The following is a 16,769-nucleotide window of genomic DNA, read 5'->3' as shown; positions in this document are numbered from 1 at the left end:
GCTAATTATGCGTTCGTTTCTGGATCAAAAATCGAAAGACTAAAATTAAAATATTTTTATAGATTCTGTAAGTAAATGCGATGTTATCATTGATTGATTGTACGATTTTGAGTTGTATTTTGTGCACACTTCTACCATTTCGTAGGGTCTTCCTTGGCTTTTTCGCACGCGGTTTTCTCTCTGTTATGGTCTTAGCTTTAGAAACAACCATTAATAGAGGGCGACATTAAAACAAATATTATACAAAATTTGTTTTCGTATTTAGGCTATTTTATTTTGTTTTCGGTTTGTTTTCGGTTGTTTTTGGTTGTTTATGGTTGTTTTCGGTTGTTTTCGGTTATTTTCGGTTGTTTTCGGTAATTAGACTGACCGATAACTGAATCCTTCAATGAATTCAATCATGTCTTAAATGAGCACTGAACATAAGTGTTCATGGGTTCAATAGATAAAAACAACTATCAACATATAGATGTTCATAAAACTGAATCTTTATTTCCATCAGGACCCAAATATTTGAATAGTTTGCAAGTCAATAACAAAATATCTCAAAAACAACTTTGACAGACATCCTATAAGGCTATAGAATAGGGCATAAAAGTTAACAAACACTAAGAGAAGAGGCAACCCTTATTATGATGAGTTTTAACTCACTGGCTCTTTAATAATAATATCAATAAAGGTAAGCATCACTAAAGGTAAGCACAGGCTATCTAGCCTAGTTAGGCCTCTTAATTAATATTAGGCCTAGGCCAGGCCTAGAGTCTAGCCTATAGGCCGAGGCAGCCTCGAATGGATGGATATAGAAGGCTAGGCTAGCTAGGCCTAGGTAGGCTAGGCCTGCTAAGAAGGCCTAGCAGGCCTACCTTCTAGCTAGCCTACCAACTCGTTAGACCTAGCCTAGCCTAGGCCTAGTAGCTACCTATCTAGTCTACTTCTGTCTTAAGGCAACACCGTACATTGTTAGTGATGAAAATTAACGTACTTTTATTTACCCATAAAAAAACATATAGCCTAGGCCTAGGCCTAATGATTTAAATTCTAGGCTAAAAATTACTTACAAATAGCCCACGCTCGTGTCGATCGTGTCTTGAGTGTGTAGGAGAAAACGTTGTTTTTTTGTTTGTAAACAGCGCCACCTTTAATAGGTATAAAAGTTAAACTCGGAAGAAATTCCAGACATCACATATTGGGAGGTGCAGCATGCAGTCAAAAACATGAAACGAGGGAAAGCACCAGGACGAGATAACATTTTAATTGACACAATCAAAGAGGGAGAGGACGTCATTGCTAAGGAGCTGGCGAAGCTATACACAGCTTGCTTACATCAGGGGAAAGTGCCAGAGAAGTGGAAAGAATCTAACATGATCATCCTTTTTAAGAAAGGGGACAAGAGGGATCTCAAAAACTACAGACCTATTAGTCTTCTTTCAAACATATAGAAGTTGTTTACAAGAATCCTGACAAATCGAATGGAAAATTCACTTGATAGCCACCAACCCAGCCAGAGAACAAGGACAAGCAGGGTTTAGGAGTGGTTTTTCTACCATGGATCATATTCATACACTGAACCAGCTCAAAGAAAAATGCCAAGAATACAACAAACCACTTTGTATGGCCTTCATAGACTATGAAAAGGCATTTGATTCGGTGGAGACACAGTCAGTTCTAAAAGCTCTGCAAGATCAGGGAATTCATTATAAGTACATTAACCTACTCAAGGACATCTACACCAACTGCACTACCACATTTACGATGCACAAACCAAGCGAGTGTCCGACAAGGCGATACAATTTCACCTAAACTGTTTACAGCTTGTTTGGAAGGCATATTTCGCTCACTGGAATGGAGTGAAAAGGAGTGAATATCAATGGAGAAAAATTTAATCGTTTGAGGTTTGCAGATGACATTGTTGTCCTGGGAGAGCAAATCAGTGAAGTGGAGGATATGCTTAAAGACCTTGCAAATGCCAGCAAATGCTGTGGATTGAAAATGAATATGAAGAAAACAAAAGTTATGGCAAATTCCATGGTACCTCATGGTTCTGTGACTGTACCGTAGTACTATTTCTATTTCGGAAGTAAATAAAGGCATAAATGGCGCTCCGTAGAAGTAGAGGATGCTCGATCGTCGAAATGACGCTCTGAATATACCTCTATATAGTATACAATGTCGGTTTCAAATGTTTACTTTTTGTTAAGTCGGTCCTTTTATAAATGTGCGCGTATATATATGAAACAGGTCATAGGCAAAATACAAACAAAGACAAACTGTGGTGTCAGGCCCGTATCCAGGGGGGTGCGTTGGGTGCAGACGCACCCCCCAAGTCCCAAAAGGTCCACTATTTCCTCGGTTGGTATTTTTTCTTGTCTTGTTTAACTAAAGACAATCATTATATATATACAAAATTTACAAATTACATTATCAATGGTATACAAACAAAAATACTTAATATAAAATGAAAAAATACCGGTAATTAAATTACGGAATCTGAACTGACTACAAACTCGATGTGAAACATGCGCAGTCGATCATGTGACGACAAGCAATAGCTTAGCGCTTCATGTACGCGGTACGCGGTAAAGTGTTTTTGCATGCTGGAAATACAGACAACCGGCGGTAATTTGCTGGAAATACAGACAACCGGCGGTAAATACAGACACTATCGAATACGGCGCCTAAACATGGGAAGGAAGCAGGAAGCTAGAAAGCGGAAAGCTGCTGGAAAATCGACGCTGTCTAAGTTGGCCTTTAAACATCATGAAAGCGTTAAGTTCTGGTGTCCATCGTTCAACTAGCCCAAGCCACAACAAAGAGTCTTAAATCAGTCTTTAGAACGTCAAATAGCGCAAATTGCCGGGGCCTTCGGCCCCTGGACCCTGACCGGGGGCCCTTGGCGGCCCCCTGGCCCCCAGCCATTGTAGCTCGCTTCGCTCGCACCCACCCAATATAAATGCTGCATACGGGCCTGGGTGTGTTAATAATTCGTACACTTTATTATTACGTACTCGTGAATAATCCATGAACTTTCCTTTTTTTTTCAATTTTGGCGTTCCATATTTACGATTAAACTTTGAGCTCGAGCGTAAAACCCCGTGTACAATGTTCGCTCGAGTGAAGGCTTTTTCCATTCGATCCACGGGGTGAATGTGGACGGTGATGTGTGCCTCTTTCGTGTGTGACCTAGGCCTAGGATAGGTCCTAGCTTAGTCCTGCATATATGTTAAACCTGAAACAAACACTATATTATTAACCTATTGGACTGGGGAGGTATACAGGATTGAAGCTGGCTATACATATTAACTAAGCTAGGTCTGGTAGTATAATAGGCGGCCTAAAAAAGTAGCTAGCCTAGGCTAGAGGCTAGGCCCTAGCCTAGGTAGCATAAATTATTAATTACTACTACTAGAGGTAGTCCTAGGCCTATGTCATAATCATAATGATACATATATATGTGTGTAGGCTATAGTATAATTATAGTAAGGCCTAGTCTATACTGCTTTACTCTCAGTCTAAAATACTAGTCATAGCCTACTCATAGATAGCCTAGGCTAGGCTAGGCCTAATTAATAAACTTCTAGGGCTAGGCTAGCCTAGCTAGTAACAGGCTACTACAAAGCCAAAATGTCCGTTCTCACACACCAGCTAACCTACTACATACAGAGTACTCTACTACTAGTGTACTAGTACTAGAACTAGAGTACTACTACTATAGCATAATTTTTGCCTATTTAGGCCTACTACTAGAAAACTCTAGCCTACACAGTCTGTCACAAACCAAGCTAATTTTGTTATGAATGCACACATATACCTACTAGGCCTAGTACTACCAATTTCAATATTATCTTCTGAAGTTCTGGTTAACATTTGAATTTTTTTTTTCCCACAGCAATAATGAATGAAAAGGAAAGTGTAAATTTGGATTCGAACATTGAAATAAAAATTGAACCAGGTTAGATTTTGTTTCTATTTGTATCAAAAGTCTGTTAAATAAATTATTTAAAAAAATATATGATGATGTTATTTATTCTTTAAAAGGTCTGGAAGCAAGTCAAGATATAGATGAGAGTGAAGACAATGGATACTGGTTTGTGGACAAAAATCAAGAAATATTGTTTCAATCTGAAGATGCATTGTCGTCACACGGACAACCTAAGGAATACCAATGTGAACAGTGTGGAAAGAAATTTGATAAACATTTTAATCTAAAAACACACTTAAGAATACATACAGGAGAAAAGCCGTTTAAATGTGAACATTGTGGAAAAAAGTTCAACCAGAGTAGCCATCTGAAAAGTCATTTAAGAATACACACTGGAGAAAGGCCATATGAGTGTAAAGAATGCGGAAAGAAATTTAACCGGAATAGTGACCTAAAAATACATTTAAGGATACATACAGGAGAGAAACCATATGGGTGTGAATATTGCGGACAGAAATTTAATCGCAATAGTTATTTGACAATACATTTAAGGGGACATACAGGGGAGATGCAATATCCATGTGAACAATGTGGAAAGAAGTTTAACCAGAGAAGCACTTTGAAAACACATTTAAGGATTCACACAGGCGACCAACCATATCAATGTGATTATTGCAGTCAAAAATTCAACGGCAGTGGTGATTTAACACTACACTTGCGGACACACACTGGTGAAAAACCGTTTGAATGTGAAGAATGTGGAAAGAAATTTAGCAGAGGTAGCAGTTTGAAACTACATTGGAGAATACACACAGGCGAAAAACCGTTCGATTGTGAATTTTGTGGACATAAATTTAATCAAAATGTTCATTTGAAAAGGCATTTAAAAAAACATGAACAAATGACCCAGTAGCTTTATTTTAGATTATAAAATTAAAGCCGTTTCCATATCTATTTACTGCATCTACCTACCTAGTACCTATCCTCTTTAAGATTCCCATCCCAATGCCATTCTCTCCTTTTCCACTGTCCGCCAACAACATTTTTAAGGGCATTCTTCCTTCCACCATGTTAAGAATTCCATACAGTGACTGCTATCACATGCTCAATCCATTTCCATTGCCTTGTTCTAACGTCTTTGCTTATCATCCTCATATCTGTTATGCCTAATACATCAACAATCAATACTGACATATGGCCACTTTTTTTGTCAAACTAGTTCGATAGTATAGACATAGCCATTTGAATTGAAACTATGAACATAAGTTATCGTTTGGAAAACTTCGACCTCTATCATCCAGCTTACCTGATATAATAATAATGCATATAAATTGTATGTACAAGATAACTAGTAACTGTAAGTAAAATATCGCCACCATGATAATATTAAACAGTATCCCAAAAGCATTTGCAACAATCGGAGGGTTGTAACCTCCGCCAAAAGTAAAAAGAGAAAAAGGATTAGGAATCGTAATTGATCTGTTTTTGTGGTCCATAATTTGGATCCATGTCCGGATTACCTCATAAACTGAATAGATTCTTTCGTACCGCCTAGTAAAATAATTTTTTAAAAAGTGGTCTAAACATCATAATCATAAATCATAAATAAAAGTCCAAAAATTGTATGAAGTCGTCCGTCCGTCTACATATCTAAAGTATCTGTGGTTTAAATTTGGTAAAGATCCGTCTTTTAGTTTTGACTTTATCCTGCTGACAAACATACACACACACAATCTCTGACAAAAATATGACCTCCCTAGTTACTCTTTATTCACTTTCCTATAACCTACATCCTTAATTACTGTTTCGGAATCCTCATCATCAAGGAATGTTCCCTTTTCCAAATAGTCCCCTTCCCAATGCATGCATATTAATTAGGACCGTTCTTTAAATATGGATGTACCGGTAGAAGAAAGGGTGAGAAGAAAACGTTTTAAGAAGAAAGGAACTTTGTAGAATATGAAATGTAGCCTAGTAATTCTGACTGATGTAGAAGATAATTATAGAATCAATACCGGATCTACTGTAACTGGACCAAATTTAGCACCTGTGGAGCACAGTGATATAAAATAGAAATAAGTCACTAATTTTAATATCTTTTCGTATGTTAATACACTGTGCTCAAGTGGACCCAATTTGGAGCGTGATATAAATAGAAACAAGTCATTGAATGTTAATATCTTTTCGTATTAAGCATATTTGAATACCTACTGGTATGGTACCATACATGTTCGACAATACAGTGTCACATATCTCTATTTAAAAAAAAAACAATATTAAAAAAAAAAAAAATTCCGTCGAGGTTCGAACCCCAGCCGATAAACTGAGCCTCAAAACTGAGCCTTACCCATTACGCCACCAAGTACATGACTGAAAAGCTGATAATAGTCTATTTATACGTGTCTTACGTAATTGATCGTTACGTCATAAATATCCTATTAACCTTGCTGAAACCAAAATGATCAGTTAGCTCAGTCGTCTGAGCGTCGTGTTAACAACACGTATGTCGTGGGTTCGATTCCCACGCTGGTCGGTGGAATAGAGTTAAGGCTATGCGAGCCACTGTGTTTGGGGTTCACAGATCATACGTCCCCCTTTCCATCACACATCATGAGGCGACAACATCAATGCATCTGGTGATGTGGTGGAAACGACCCCAAAAGGCTGTGGCAGGGCCTTAGTGCTGAGGCAGGGAGAGCACATTTACCATCTTTTTTTTTAGCTCTCGCAAACTGCTTTGGTGGTTTAAATTTTATGTTTAGCGCCCTCAATTTATTTTAATGTAAAAAAAAGGGAATTAATTTTCTTCGTCACGTGTTTAGAAGAGAATTTTATATCATCGTAGTTTGGTATGCCGTGCGTTTGTTATGCAAATGAGTGTGCACATGTGCTGTGTGACAGACGGTATTGTTAGTCATTCGCGATCAACACACAACACTGTTCAATTTTTATTTTGTTAATCTTTTACATTAGAATTGTAATTGTACCGTTACACATTATAGTGTACTTTTAAATATCCGTTTCATGCAAGATATTGTATTGTAGGCCTACTAATATGTTATGAATAAAAAAATAAATATGTTTTAAGCAGATCTTCGAAATTAAAGCATAATTATGAAGTCGAGTTTTTTAAACCCAGCCTAAAATTCGCATCTGGATAGTTGAAATTTAACATTATAATTATCAAAGGTGATATGATAATTCTAAATGTGTTTCTAAATTATAGAAATAATAAATTAGTAAGTAGGCTTTTGTGTGCTAGCTCTGTTTGTATTTCATAATTTTGCACGGCCGCGTGCCTTGCATGTCTCACACTTGGGAAACAATCACCATTGTATGGCTGGTCCTGAAGACTTTTACATTTTGTTTCATAATTTCCGGGGACTAAGCTTTCATTCTTAGCTCTGCCCCAACCATGGTGAGCTTAACTGGAGACTTAATATTTAATTTCATATTTCAATAAATATTTTTTTTCAAAATTGTCTTTGCTCAGCCCCAATCATGGTGGGGTAGTGAAGTCTCTTATATATCATGTTTCAACATACTATAGGTGTCATTTCTGGGGACCTTGTAGCTATTTTAAACAGTTTGGTAAGCCCTGCGTTGTTATGCAAATGAGTTTGTGCAGGTGTAATGGAGAAGATGGTATTGTTGGTCCTACGCGGTGAACACGCCACAAAATTTAATTTAAAAGATAAATTTTGATTTTGTTAATCTTTATTAGAAATTCTAATCATGTAAAGGCACAATTTTCCGGGCGGGAATCTAGAAACTCCCCTCCTTTAGTTTAGTGATATAAAATAGAAATAAGTCACTGAATTTTATTTTCTTTCCGTATGTTAATACACACTGTGCTCAAGTGGACCCAATTTGGAGCCAGGGGAGCACAGTGATATAAAATAGAAATAAGTCCACTGAATGTTAATATCTTTTCGTATTAAGCATATTTGAATACCTACCGGTATGGTACCATACATGTTCGACAATACAGTGTCACATATCTCTATTAAAAAAAAACCAATATTAAAAAAAAAAAAAAAATATCCGTCGAGGTTTGAACCCCAGCCGATAGCACTCAAAACTGAGCATTACCCGTTACGCCACCAAGTACATGACTGAAAAGCTGATAATAGTCTATTTATACGTGTATTACGTAATTGATCATTACGTCATAAATATCCTATTAAGCTTGCTAAAACCAAAATGATCAGTTAGCTCAGTCGTCTGAGCGTCGTGTTAACAACACGTATGTCGTGGGTTCGATTCCCACGCTGGTCGGTGGAATAGAGTTAAAGGCATGCGGCCACTGTGTTTGGGGTTCACAGAATTATACGTCCCCCTTTCCACCACACATCATGAGGCGACAACATCAATGCATCTGGTGATGTGGTGGAAACGACCCCAAAAGGCTGTGGCAGGGCCTTAGTGCTGAGGCAGGGAGAGCACATTTACCATCTTTTTTTTTTGGCTCTCGCAAACTGCTTTGATGGTTTAAATTTTATGTTTAGCGCCCTCAATTTATTTTAATGTAAAAAAAAGGGAATTAATTATCTTCGTTACGTGTTTAGAAGAGAATTAATTTATCTCATCGTAGTTTGGTATGCCGTGCGTTTGTTATGCAAATGAGTGTGCACATGTGCTGTAGGAAAGATGGTATTGTTAGTCATTCGCGATCAACACACAACACTGTTCAATTTTTATTTTGTTAATCTTTTACATTAGAATTGTAATTCTACCGTTACACATTATAGTGTATTTTTAAATATCCGTTTCATGCAAGATAATTGTATTGTAGGCCTACTAATATGTTGTGAATAAAAGTTTATGGCAGAATAAATAAATAAATAAATATGTTTTAAGCAGATCTTCGAAATTGAAGTATATATGAAGTCGAGTTTTTTTAAAACCCAACCTAAAATTCGCATCTGGATAGTTGAAATTTAACAATATAATTATCAAAGGTGATATGATAATTCTAATTGTTTTCTAAATTATAGAAATATTAAAATTAGTAAGTAGGCTTTTGTGTGCTAGCTCTGTTTGTATTTCATAATTTTGTTTTGTTGAATTACCGTCACGGTATTTTTTTTATTAAACCTTATTTAGTGAGGGTGACCCCCTAAACAGCATATGCAGACAGTCAAAAACATATATGAAAAAACGGATGAACTATGTTCAAAAAATATAAAAATATATAATATGTATGTACTTAAATACAAAAATATAGCCTACAATACTATACAAAACGTTGAGTTTTTTCTTTTGGGATTAAATATTTTTTAGAGCAGACTTAAAATTATTTATTGTTACCGCATTTCTTAGTTTGGTGGGTAGCAAATTCAGGTATGTTGGTGCTCTATAGATTAAGCTGTTCTTAAAAGTTTCAGTTTTAGGGAAAGGGACGACAAATTTCCTCTCACTGACACTTCGGGTACATCGATGATTTGGAATTCTGGCAAGACGCAGGGCAAGGTATTCCGGAGAAGACCATTTGCAGACCTGTAGGCAAGGTAGCCCAGTTGTAGATGCATGCGATCTTGGACTGTATGAAGGAAGGTGTTGTAAATGTTAGTTCGTGGTGTGAGAGGATGAGCTTTAAGGATAATGCGAAGTGCTCTATTTTGAATGGTCTGTATTCGGTCAATATTCGATCTGATTCCTCAAACACTACATCAATAGTCAATGTGTGGGATGATTATAGTGTTATAGAGGAGTATGGATGTGAGTTTATTAATTAAATGACCGAGCACGCGATAAGATGGAGATGGAAAAGCGCAGTTTGGAACGGAGTTTATTTACATGAAAAGAAAAAGATAAATTTGAATCAATGTGAATGCCAAGATGTTTCTGTTGTCTGTATATACGAAACGATATTAAAAGTAGTGACTTTTATTTCTATTTTATATCACTGTGCTACCCTGGTGCTAAATTGGGTCCACTTGAACAGTTACCGTAGTACTATTTCTATTATTGAAGTTAATAAAGGCATAAATGGCGCTCCGTAGAGAAGTAGAGAATGCTCCAGTCGTCAAATAATCCAAATGGCCAAATTCAAAGACAGGGCATTTAGTAAGCAGACGTGGTAAAAACGGAAAATATCATGGACCATAGCACTTTAGTACTTTCTGAATGATTATGAGAAGTGATTTATTCTTTCTTTCCTGTAGTAACTATGGATGGATGAGTCCATTGTGAATTGGCTCTTTCTTTGCCAACCATTAGGCCTAAGGCGTGACTGATTTATTCAAACTAATCACTGACACAAATCAATTGCGTGATATCAAAGTTGAAGCGAGAATGTGTGAAATATAGGCTTATTATTAGGAAAGATACCTCACAATAATAGGGTCATTTGAAATTAATTTTTTAAAATCGAAATTTGCCATTATTTTTTTTTTTTTTTTGCGTAGACGACATTGTGTCTCAGAATCGTCTCTATTCAAAACGTTAAAGTCTTGACACATAATATAAACTAGTTATAATAGTAATAAATAATAATTGTTTTTAAAGCAAAAAACATAGATTTTACCTTGATGTTCATTTATTCTTTTAAATAAAAATAGATCAAAGTTGTGCATGTGTTATCAAGGAAAACGGCTGTACAGTATTTCAAAGAAATGGAGATACACATTCAGGTACAGAACTAAAAATTGAAATTTATAATATACTTATCTAACATAAAGATGTATTAACATGAAAATAAAGATGAATACGATTATTTGTGTATTTAATTTCAATTAAGTTGTGCACATATTTTGTTTTCAGGTAAAAATCAAATAAATAGACAAAGTGTTTCAATAATCATTTCGAAGTCTTCTGCAACAACCGAAACAAATATTTCGTTATATATAATCAACAATGCTATAATAGCAATAGAGATGTCCACTCAAGCTGCTGTTCGTGTATGTAGAACAAAATCAATTGCCCTAAATAGCTCCGAATATTATTCTTCATACACTTTTATTTATAAATAATTTGTCATTTGTCAGAGTACTTTTATCAGGGAGGAATGCGCTTTTATTATACTTGCTCATCCCATTAGCATAATAACCACTTAGAGGCAGAAAAACCCGTGCGGAGCACTGGTTACTGCTAGTATAATTATTAATAACAATAGTATATTATACTAACAATATAAAAGTAATATAATTATTTAAATAATGTATGTAGTTGTCCGAAAACCGTTACAGATTATTTTAAATATAGACCTTTATCCAATACACAACCCCTCCCAAATTCTCTCAAATATTTTAAAACCCTGGATCCGCCTTAAAAATATGGACGCGATTGATAATAATACCGATCATAGTACAATTAACTTGGTAAAGGTTAGTAATACCATGGAGAAATCTCCATGGTAATAGTTACGGATCAACCCCACAGGCATTATTAATTGATGAAAGCACAACTATACTTCCTGGTACACTACATACGAACGAATGTTTGGTTCATGATTTTAACTGTGGAATGCCCCCATTTGTTGCACACGACCTTTATCAACTTTGTCAATGAAGTTTGTCAGATCCCTTACTTATCGCACGATGAAGGAATTAGTTTAACTCTTCCGTTATAAGAGGCAGATCTTCGAGAGAACATAGTATTTGTAAGTATACTCGACTATACATAAACCTCTTAGATTGAATTTATAGTATTGGTTGAAAGATAAATAAAATCAATAATGTACTGTAGGCCTCTCATGTTCTATTGCTCAAGAATTTGAGATTGCATCTTCCGTGTACTTTACGTGGATTAACAGGTTTGCTATCTTCCCACAAAACTTACAAATATATAATCATATACAAACATTAATAATTTTTGCAAGGGCTATATTAAATTCTCAAGTTGTAATACTAGACATGTTTCTTCTAATATTGTATTTTGGTAATTTTTGTCTGTTTAAAAATGTTTAATAAAGGTAAGTTTTAAGTTTTACATTCATTCCTATATTTAAATGTTATTGTTGAAAATAAAGTAGTCTCCATTTGAAAATTGTATAACAAATGTCGTAGTGTATATCTAAATTGTGTAAGCTCTTGACTAGCGTAAATACACAACAAAGATTGTTTCTCTTTAAAAGAATATTTTCAATAAACTATTAGATCAATAACCATGGTTACCATTTGTTTGGAGTAAATTTTCAATGTTAGAATATACTTTGTACCTTTATATTAACAAACAATGTGTTTGCTCAGTTGACTGCTCACGGTGTAGTTGCTAAGAAACAAAATTAGGATGGTCTAAAAAATGGATATACCGATAAATTACAAGTATGAACACTACCGTGACATTACAAAAGTAACAAATGTCTCCAGAATTTCTATGTGATAGTAATTTCATGAATTATCCATATACATAGGTTTTAATTATTAATAATTAGTTTTTTTATAGCACAAATTTACCCAAACGACTTCAGATTATTATACCAAGATTTTACTACAGTAAAAGAGATTCTAAATTATTATGATTCCAATTTAGATTTTTATAAAAAAATATAATTCATTCCATATTTCATGGGTTCTAGGACACCTACCCCCTAGACAGTTACCCCCCGGATGTTTACCACCCGGACAACTACCCCCTTAGGACAACTACCCCCCGGACAACTACCCCCCGGACAACTACCCCCCGGACAACTACCCCCTTAGGACAACTACCCCTTAGGATAACAACCCCCCGGACAACTACCCCCCGGACAACTACCCCCTTAGGACAACTACCCCCTTAGGATAACTACCCCCGGTCAACTACCTAATATACACTGTTGCAGAGTCAGGTTGTTCTTAGGGGGTCCGGGGGGTAATTGTCCGGGGGGTAGTTGTCCTAAGGGGGTTGTTGTCCTAAGGGGGTAGTTGTCCGGGGGGTATTTGTCCGGGGGGTAGTTGTCCTAAAAGGGTAGTTGTCCTAAGGGGGTAGTTGCCCAGGTGGTGGTTGTCCGGGGGGTAGTTTTCCGGGGGGGGGGGGGTAAATGTCCAGGAGGTGAATATCCGGATACGATTTCATGAATGTTATTGGAAATTAAGAACAAGTCTCATTGTCACCAGTATTGTGTAAGATTTCATTTTTTCTAAATCATTTTTTTCCTTCTAGCTTTTAATAATATTATCGCAACTTTAAAAAAATTGACATTTTGTCGGATGAGAAAATGGAAAACAAGGTTGTTTTTGTAGCAATAATATTAATAAGTTTTGCTGGTGAAGTTATGGGATATTGGGATGGTGCAAACTATTGGAATGATCGATATCCCAAATCTAAAGGTGGCTTAGATCCTGAATATGAAACAGGTAGGCAATTAAAACATTTTTAAACATCACTCATTTGTATATACAAAATGCCAGTAGTTACAATAATGTAACACACAGATTGGCTATCTTGTCAACTTGAAGTTATTTGTTTGTTTGTATTGTGGTAGGAGCTGATGTAAGAATTGGTTAAAATGCCACTTTCATACTTCTACACAATCGTTAAATTAGATTCCCTTCAATAAAAAAAAAGTGGAGATTTTTCTATTGAGTACGTTGTATTTCATGCACTATCATTTTGAGAAAAATTAAAATGACTTTCTCCACCTTTCTCCAATGGACTGTAAGTAAACAATTTTTAGGATTTAAACACACTTCTAATCTATTTATTATAGCCTCATTTTATACCTCTGATTTTAGTAAAGTCATGGAATATTATACCATTGTGTTATTCCTATGTTTTTCTTTATTCTTCTAGCATTATTTCAGTCAAAGTGCTACCATGTTGTCCTTTGATATGGCTTTGTATCTGCCGATATAGCTGATTTAAATTATTGTTTTTTTTACAGGAACTGACATTTTTACAGTGTTATGGTCACCTTATTCTTACAAATATGGTGAAACAGGATATGGCAAATCATCATCTACATATAATGCCCATACTTGTACTGGATGTACATGTAATTCTGTCAAACGCACTATAGACTGTTCATCACCGACAGCAACTACAGTGTAAATAGCACAAAGTATAATAGTAGCAACTAAAGTGTAAATAACACAAAGTATAATAGTAGCAACTACAGTGTAAATAGCACAAAGTATAATAGTAGCAACTACAGTGTAAATAGCACAAAGTATAATAGTAGCAACTACAGTGCAAATAGCACAAAGTATAATAGTAGCAACTACAGTGTAAATAGCACAAAGTATAATAGTAGCAACTACAGTGTAAATAGCACAAAGTATAATAGTACCAACTACAGTGTAAATAGCACAAAGTATAATAGTACCAACTACAGTGTAAATAGCACAAAGTATAATAGTAGCAACTACAGTGTAAATAGCACAAAGTATAATAGTAGCAACTACAGTGTAAATAGCACAAAGTATAATAGTAAAAATGTTTTTCTAATACTCTAAAACTAACCATTTTAAGTCAAAAGAAATACTTCATATCATATAGTAACAAAATGTTTTAATACTCTACAATACAACTGTAATACTAATCTATATTGGGAAAACGACACCTTTAATTTCTAAACTTTGTCTTTATTTACAAGTTTTCTTTTACCATGACATTGGATTTATCATAATTGATTAAAGCTTTCGTTTTTCAATTACGTTCATTCAACTTTAGTAAATTGGTAAACCAGGACTTTGATAGTTTGTCAGATGTAACATTTTCTCCAAGTGTGACTTCTATGTAAGTGCAGTACAGAATTTTGTTCAATTATTAAAAGTTTATAATTACTATTACTATACTAAAAAAATAAATATCAGGAAAATCTTTCTATAGTTTGACAATATTTTCTACAAAAAATTACTTCTGGTTAGTCTTGTGAAAGCAACATGTGCTATTGATGATATTAATAAACCACATTTATATCTTGTTTATTACAGTACTATCATTGGGAACCTTAAATATATTTATGATGGAACATTTTCACTGTTAACCAACTTGGAGGAACTGTAAGTTCTTTGAACTCTGATAATGTATTTCTACAAAGCGCAATTTTAAAAATAAAGTTTTTTCAAGATAAATATTATTTTGTATATCTTAGATTCACAAATGTTTTTCTGTTAACAAAATTGTTTTTTGTAACAAAAAAATAACGGTTTGTGTCAAAAGATCTGTTGATAAAATAACTTTTCACAGCATTTATGTTGTCTTCAACAAAACACATTTTTTGTGACAACATAGTTGACAAAACGAGCTCTTGTATGTAAATGATGAATATTTCATTTTCTTTTTCCATTCATGCAGAATTATACATCAAACTGATTTAGCAGAATTTCCAGATATCTCTGGATGCACAAGTTTAAAAATTCTGTAAGTTTTGTATATTCATTCATTGTATTTTAGTTTAAATATGCAAAAAGTGATCATTGAATACAAACTGCAACTATTACTGTGGCGATTTGACGATGTTTGATCATCATTTAAGAAAGGTTCAGGTTCAAATTCTTACAAAAAAATATTTATCATCAGATTTTTAAACAATAGATTGATGAGCATTGCAAATATTTTTGTTATTATTATAAATTGTTTGTTTCTTTTCCCTTTTCCTCAATAAATTATAATATATATTATATTTAGTAATGTCCCAACCCAAAAGTTGAAGATTGTTTAGCTAAATTTGGATCAGACCATTTCTATTATGACATTTATTTATAAAAGCATATACATACAGTAAGTAAAATAACTGTTTGCAGTCAGACTTGCTCTATGTGTGTGTAAGACAGAGAGGGAAACACAAAGATAGACGATAATGGTTTGCAGTCAGACTTGCTCTATGTGTGTGTAAGACAGAGAGGGAAACACAAAGATAGACGATAATGGTTTGCAGTCAGACTTGCTCTATGTGTGTGTAAGACAGAGAGGGAAACACAAAGATAGACGATAATGGTTTGCAGTCAGACTTGCTCTATGTGTGTGTAAGACAGAGAGGGAAACACAAAGATAGACGATAATGGTTTGCAGTCAGACTTGCTCTATGTGTGTGTAAGACAGAGAGGGAAACACAAAGATAGACGATAATGGTTTGCAGTCAGACTTGCTCTATGTGTGTGTAAGACAGAGAGGGAAACACAAAGATAGACGATAATGGTTTGCAGTCAGACTTGCTCTATGTGTGTGTAAGACAGAGAGGGAAACACAAAGATAGACGATAATGGTTTGCAGTCAGACTTGCTCTATGTGTGTGTAAGACAGAGAGGGAAACACAAAGATAGACGATAATGGTTTGCAGTCAGACTTGCTCTATGTGTGTGTAAGACAGAGAGGGAAACACAAAGATAGACGATAATGGTTTGCAGTCAGACTTGCTCTATGTGTGTGTAAGACAGAGAGGGAAACACAAAGATAGACGATAATGGTTTGCAGTCAGACTTGCTCTATGTGTGTGTAAGACAGAGAGGGAAACACAAAGATAGACGATAATGGTTTGCAGTCAGACTTGCTCTATGTGTGTGTAAGACAGAGAGGGAAACACAAAGATAGACGATAATGGTTTGCAGTCAGACTTGCTCTATGTGTGTGTAAGACAGAGAGGGAAACACAAAGATAGACGATAATGGTTTGCAGTCAGACTTGCTCTATGTGTGTGTAAGACAGAGAGGGAAACACAAAGATAGACGATAATGGTTTGCAGTCAGACTTGCTCTATGTGTGTGTAAGACAGAGAGGGAAACACAAAGATAGACGATAATGGTTTGCAGTCAGACTTGCTCTATGTGTGTGTAAGACAGAGAGGGAAACACAAAGATAGACGATAATGGTTTGCAGTCAGACTTGCTCTATGTGTGTGTAAGACAGAGAGGGAAACACAAAGATAGACGATAATGGTTTGCAGTCAGACTTGCTCTATGTGTGTGTAAGACAGAGAGGGAAA

The 16,769-nt window shown here is 35.2% G+C and overlaps 2 protein-coding genes across 5 annotated transcripts in view; one reads left to right on the top strand and one right to left on the bottom strand.

Moving 5' to 3' along the window:
• LOC144848020 (RNA helicase aquarius-like) overlaps positions 1-1,088 on the bottom strand; it is a 30,933-nt gene extending 29,845 nt beyond the window's left edge. The window contains exon 1 of the mRNA XM_078704680.1: positions 1,059-1,088. The gene's annotated coding sequence lies outside the window, so the exon portion shown is untranslated. The remainder of the gene's footprint in view (positions 1-1,058) is intronic.
• A 2,027-nt stretch (positions 1,089-3,115) lies between these two features.
• Positions 3,116-7,411, top strand: LOC144847690 (uncharacterized). 4 transcript variants are annotated; one of them, XM_078704176.1, is made up of 3 exons: positions 3,116-3,314; positions 3,887-3,949; positions 4,036-7,411. In XM_078704176.1, the coding sequence occupies exons 2-3, from the start codon at positions 3,892-3,894 to the stop codon at positions 4,830-4,832; spliced, it is 855 nt and encodes a 284-aa protein (XP_078560302.1). In that variant the 5' UTR covers positions 3,116-3,314; positions 3,887-3,891; the 3' UTR covers positions 4,833-7,411. The 4 variants fall into 4 exon arrangements, with proteins under 4 accessions (XP_078560302.1, XP_078560304.1, XP_078560303.1 ...); XM_078704178.1 differs by having other exon boundaries at positions 3,121-3,267; XM_078704177.1 differs by having other exon boundaries at positions 3,160-3,215.
• The last annotated feature ends 9,358 nt before the right edge of the window (positions 7,412-16,769 follow it).

Source organism: Antedon bifida, chromosome 7 (genome assembly GCF_963402885.1).
Source record: "Antedon bifida chromosome 7, ecAntBifi1.1, whole genome shotgun sequence".
Taxonomy (NCBI): Eukaryota; Metazoa; Echinodermata; class Crinoidea; order Comatulida; family Antedonidae; genus Antedon; species Antedon bifida.
The sequence above is the reverse complement of the archived record's forward strand: the minus strand, read 5'-3'. Positions and strand labels throughout refer to the sequence as shown.

Coding starts and splice junctions, on each gene's coding strand:
- LOC144847690 (XM_078704176.1), top strand. CDS start 3,892: ATGAATGAAAAGGAAAGTGTAAATTTGGATTCGAACATTGAAATAAAA. Junction 3,950..4,035: donor TGAAATAAAAATTGAACCAG/GTTAGATTTTGT, acceptor ATTCTTTAAAAG/GTCTGGAAGCAAGTCAAGAT.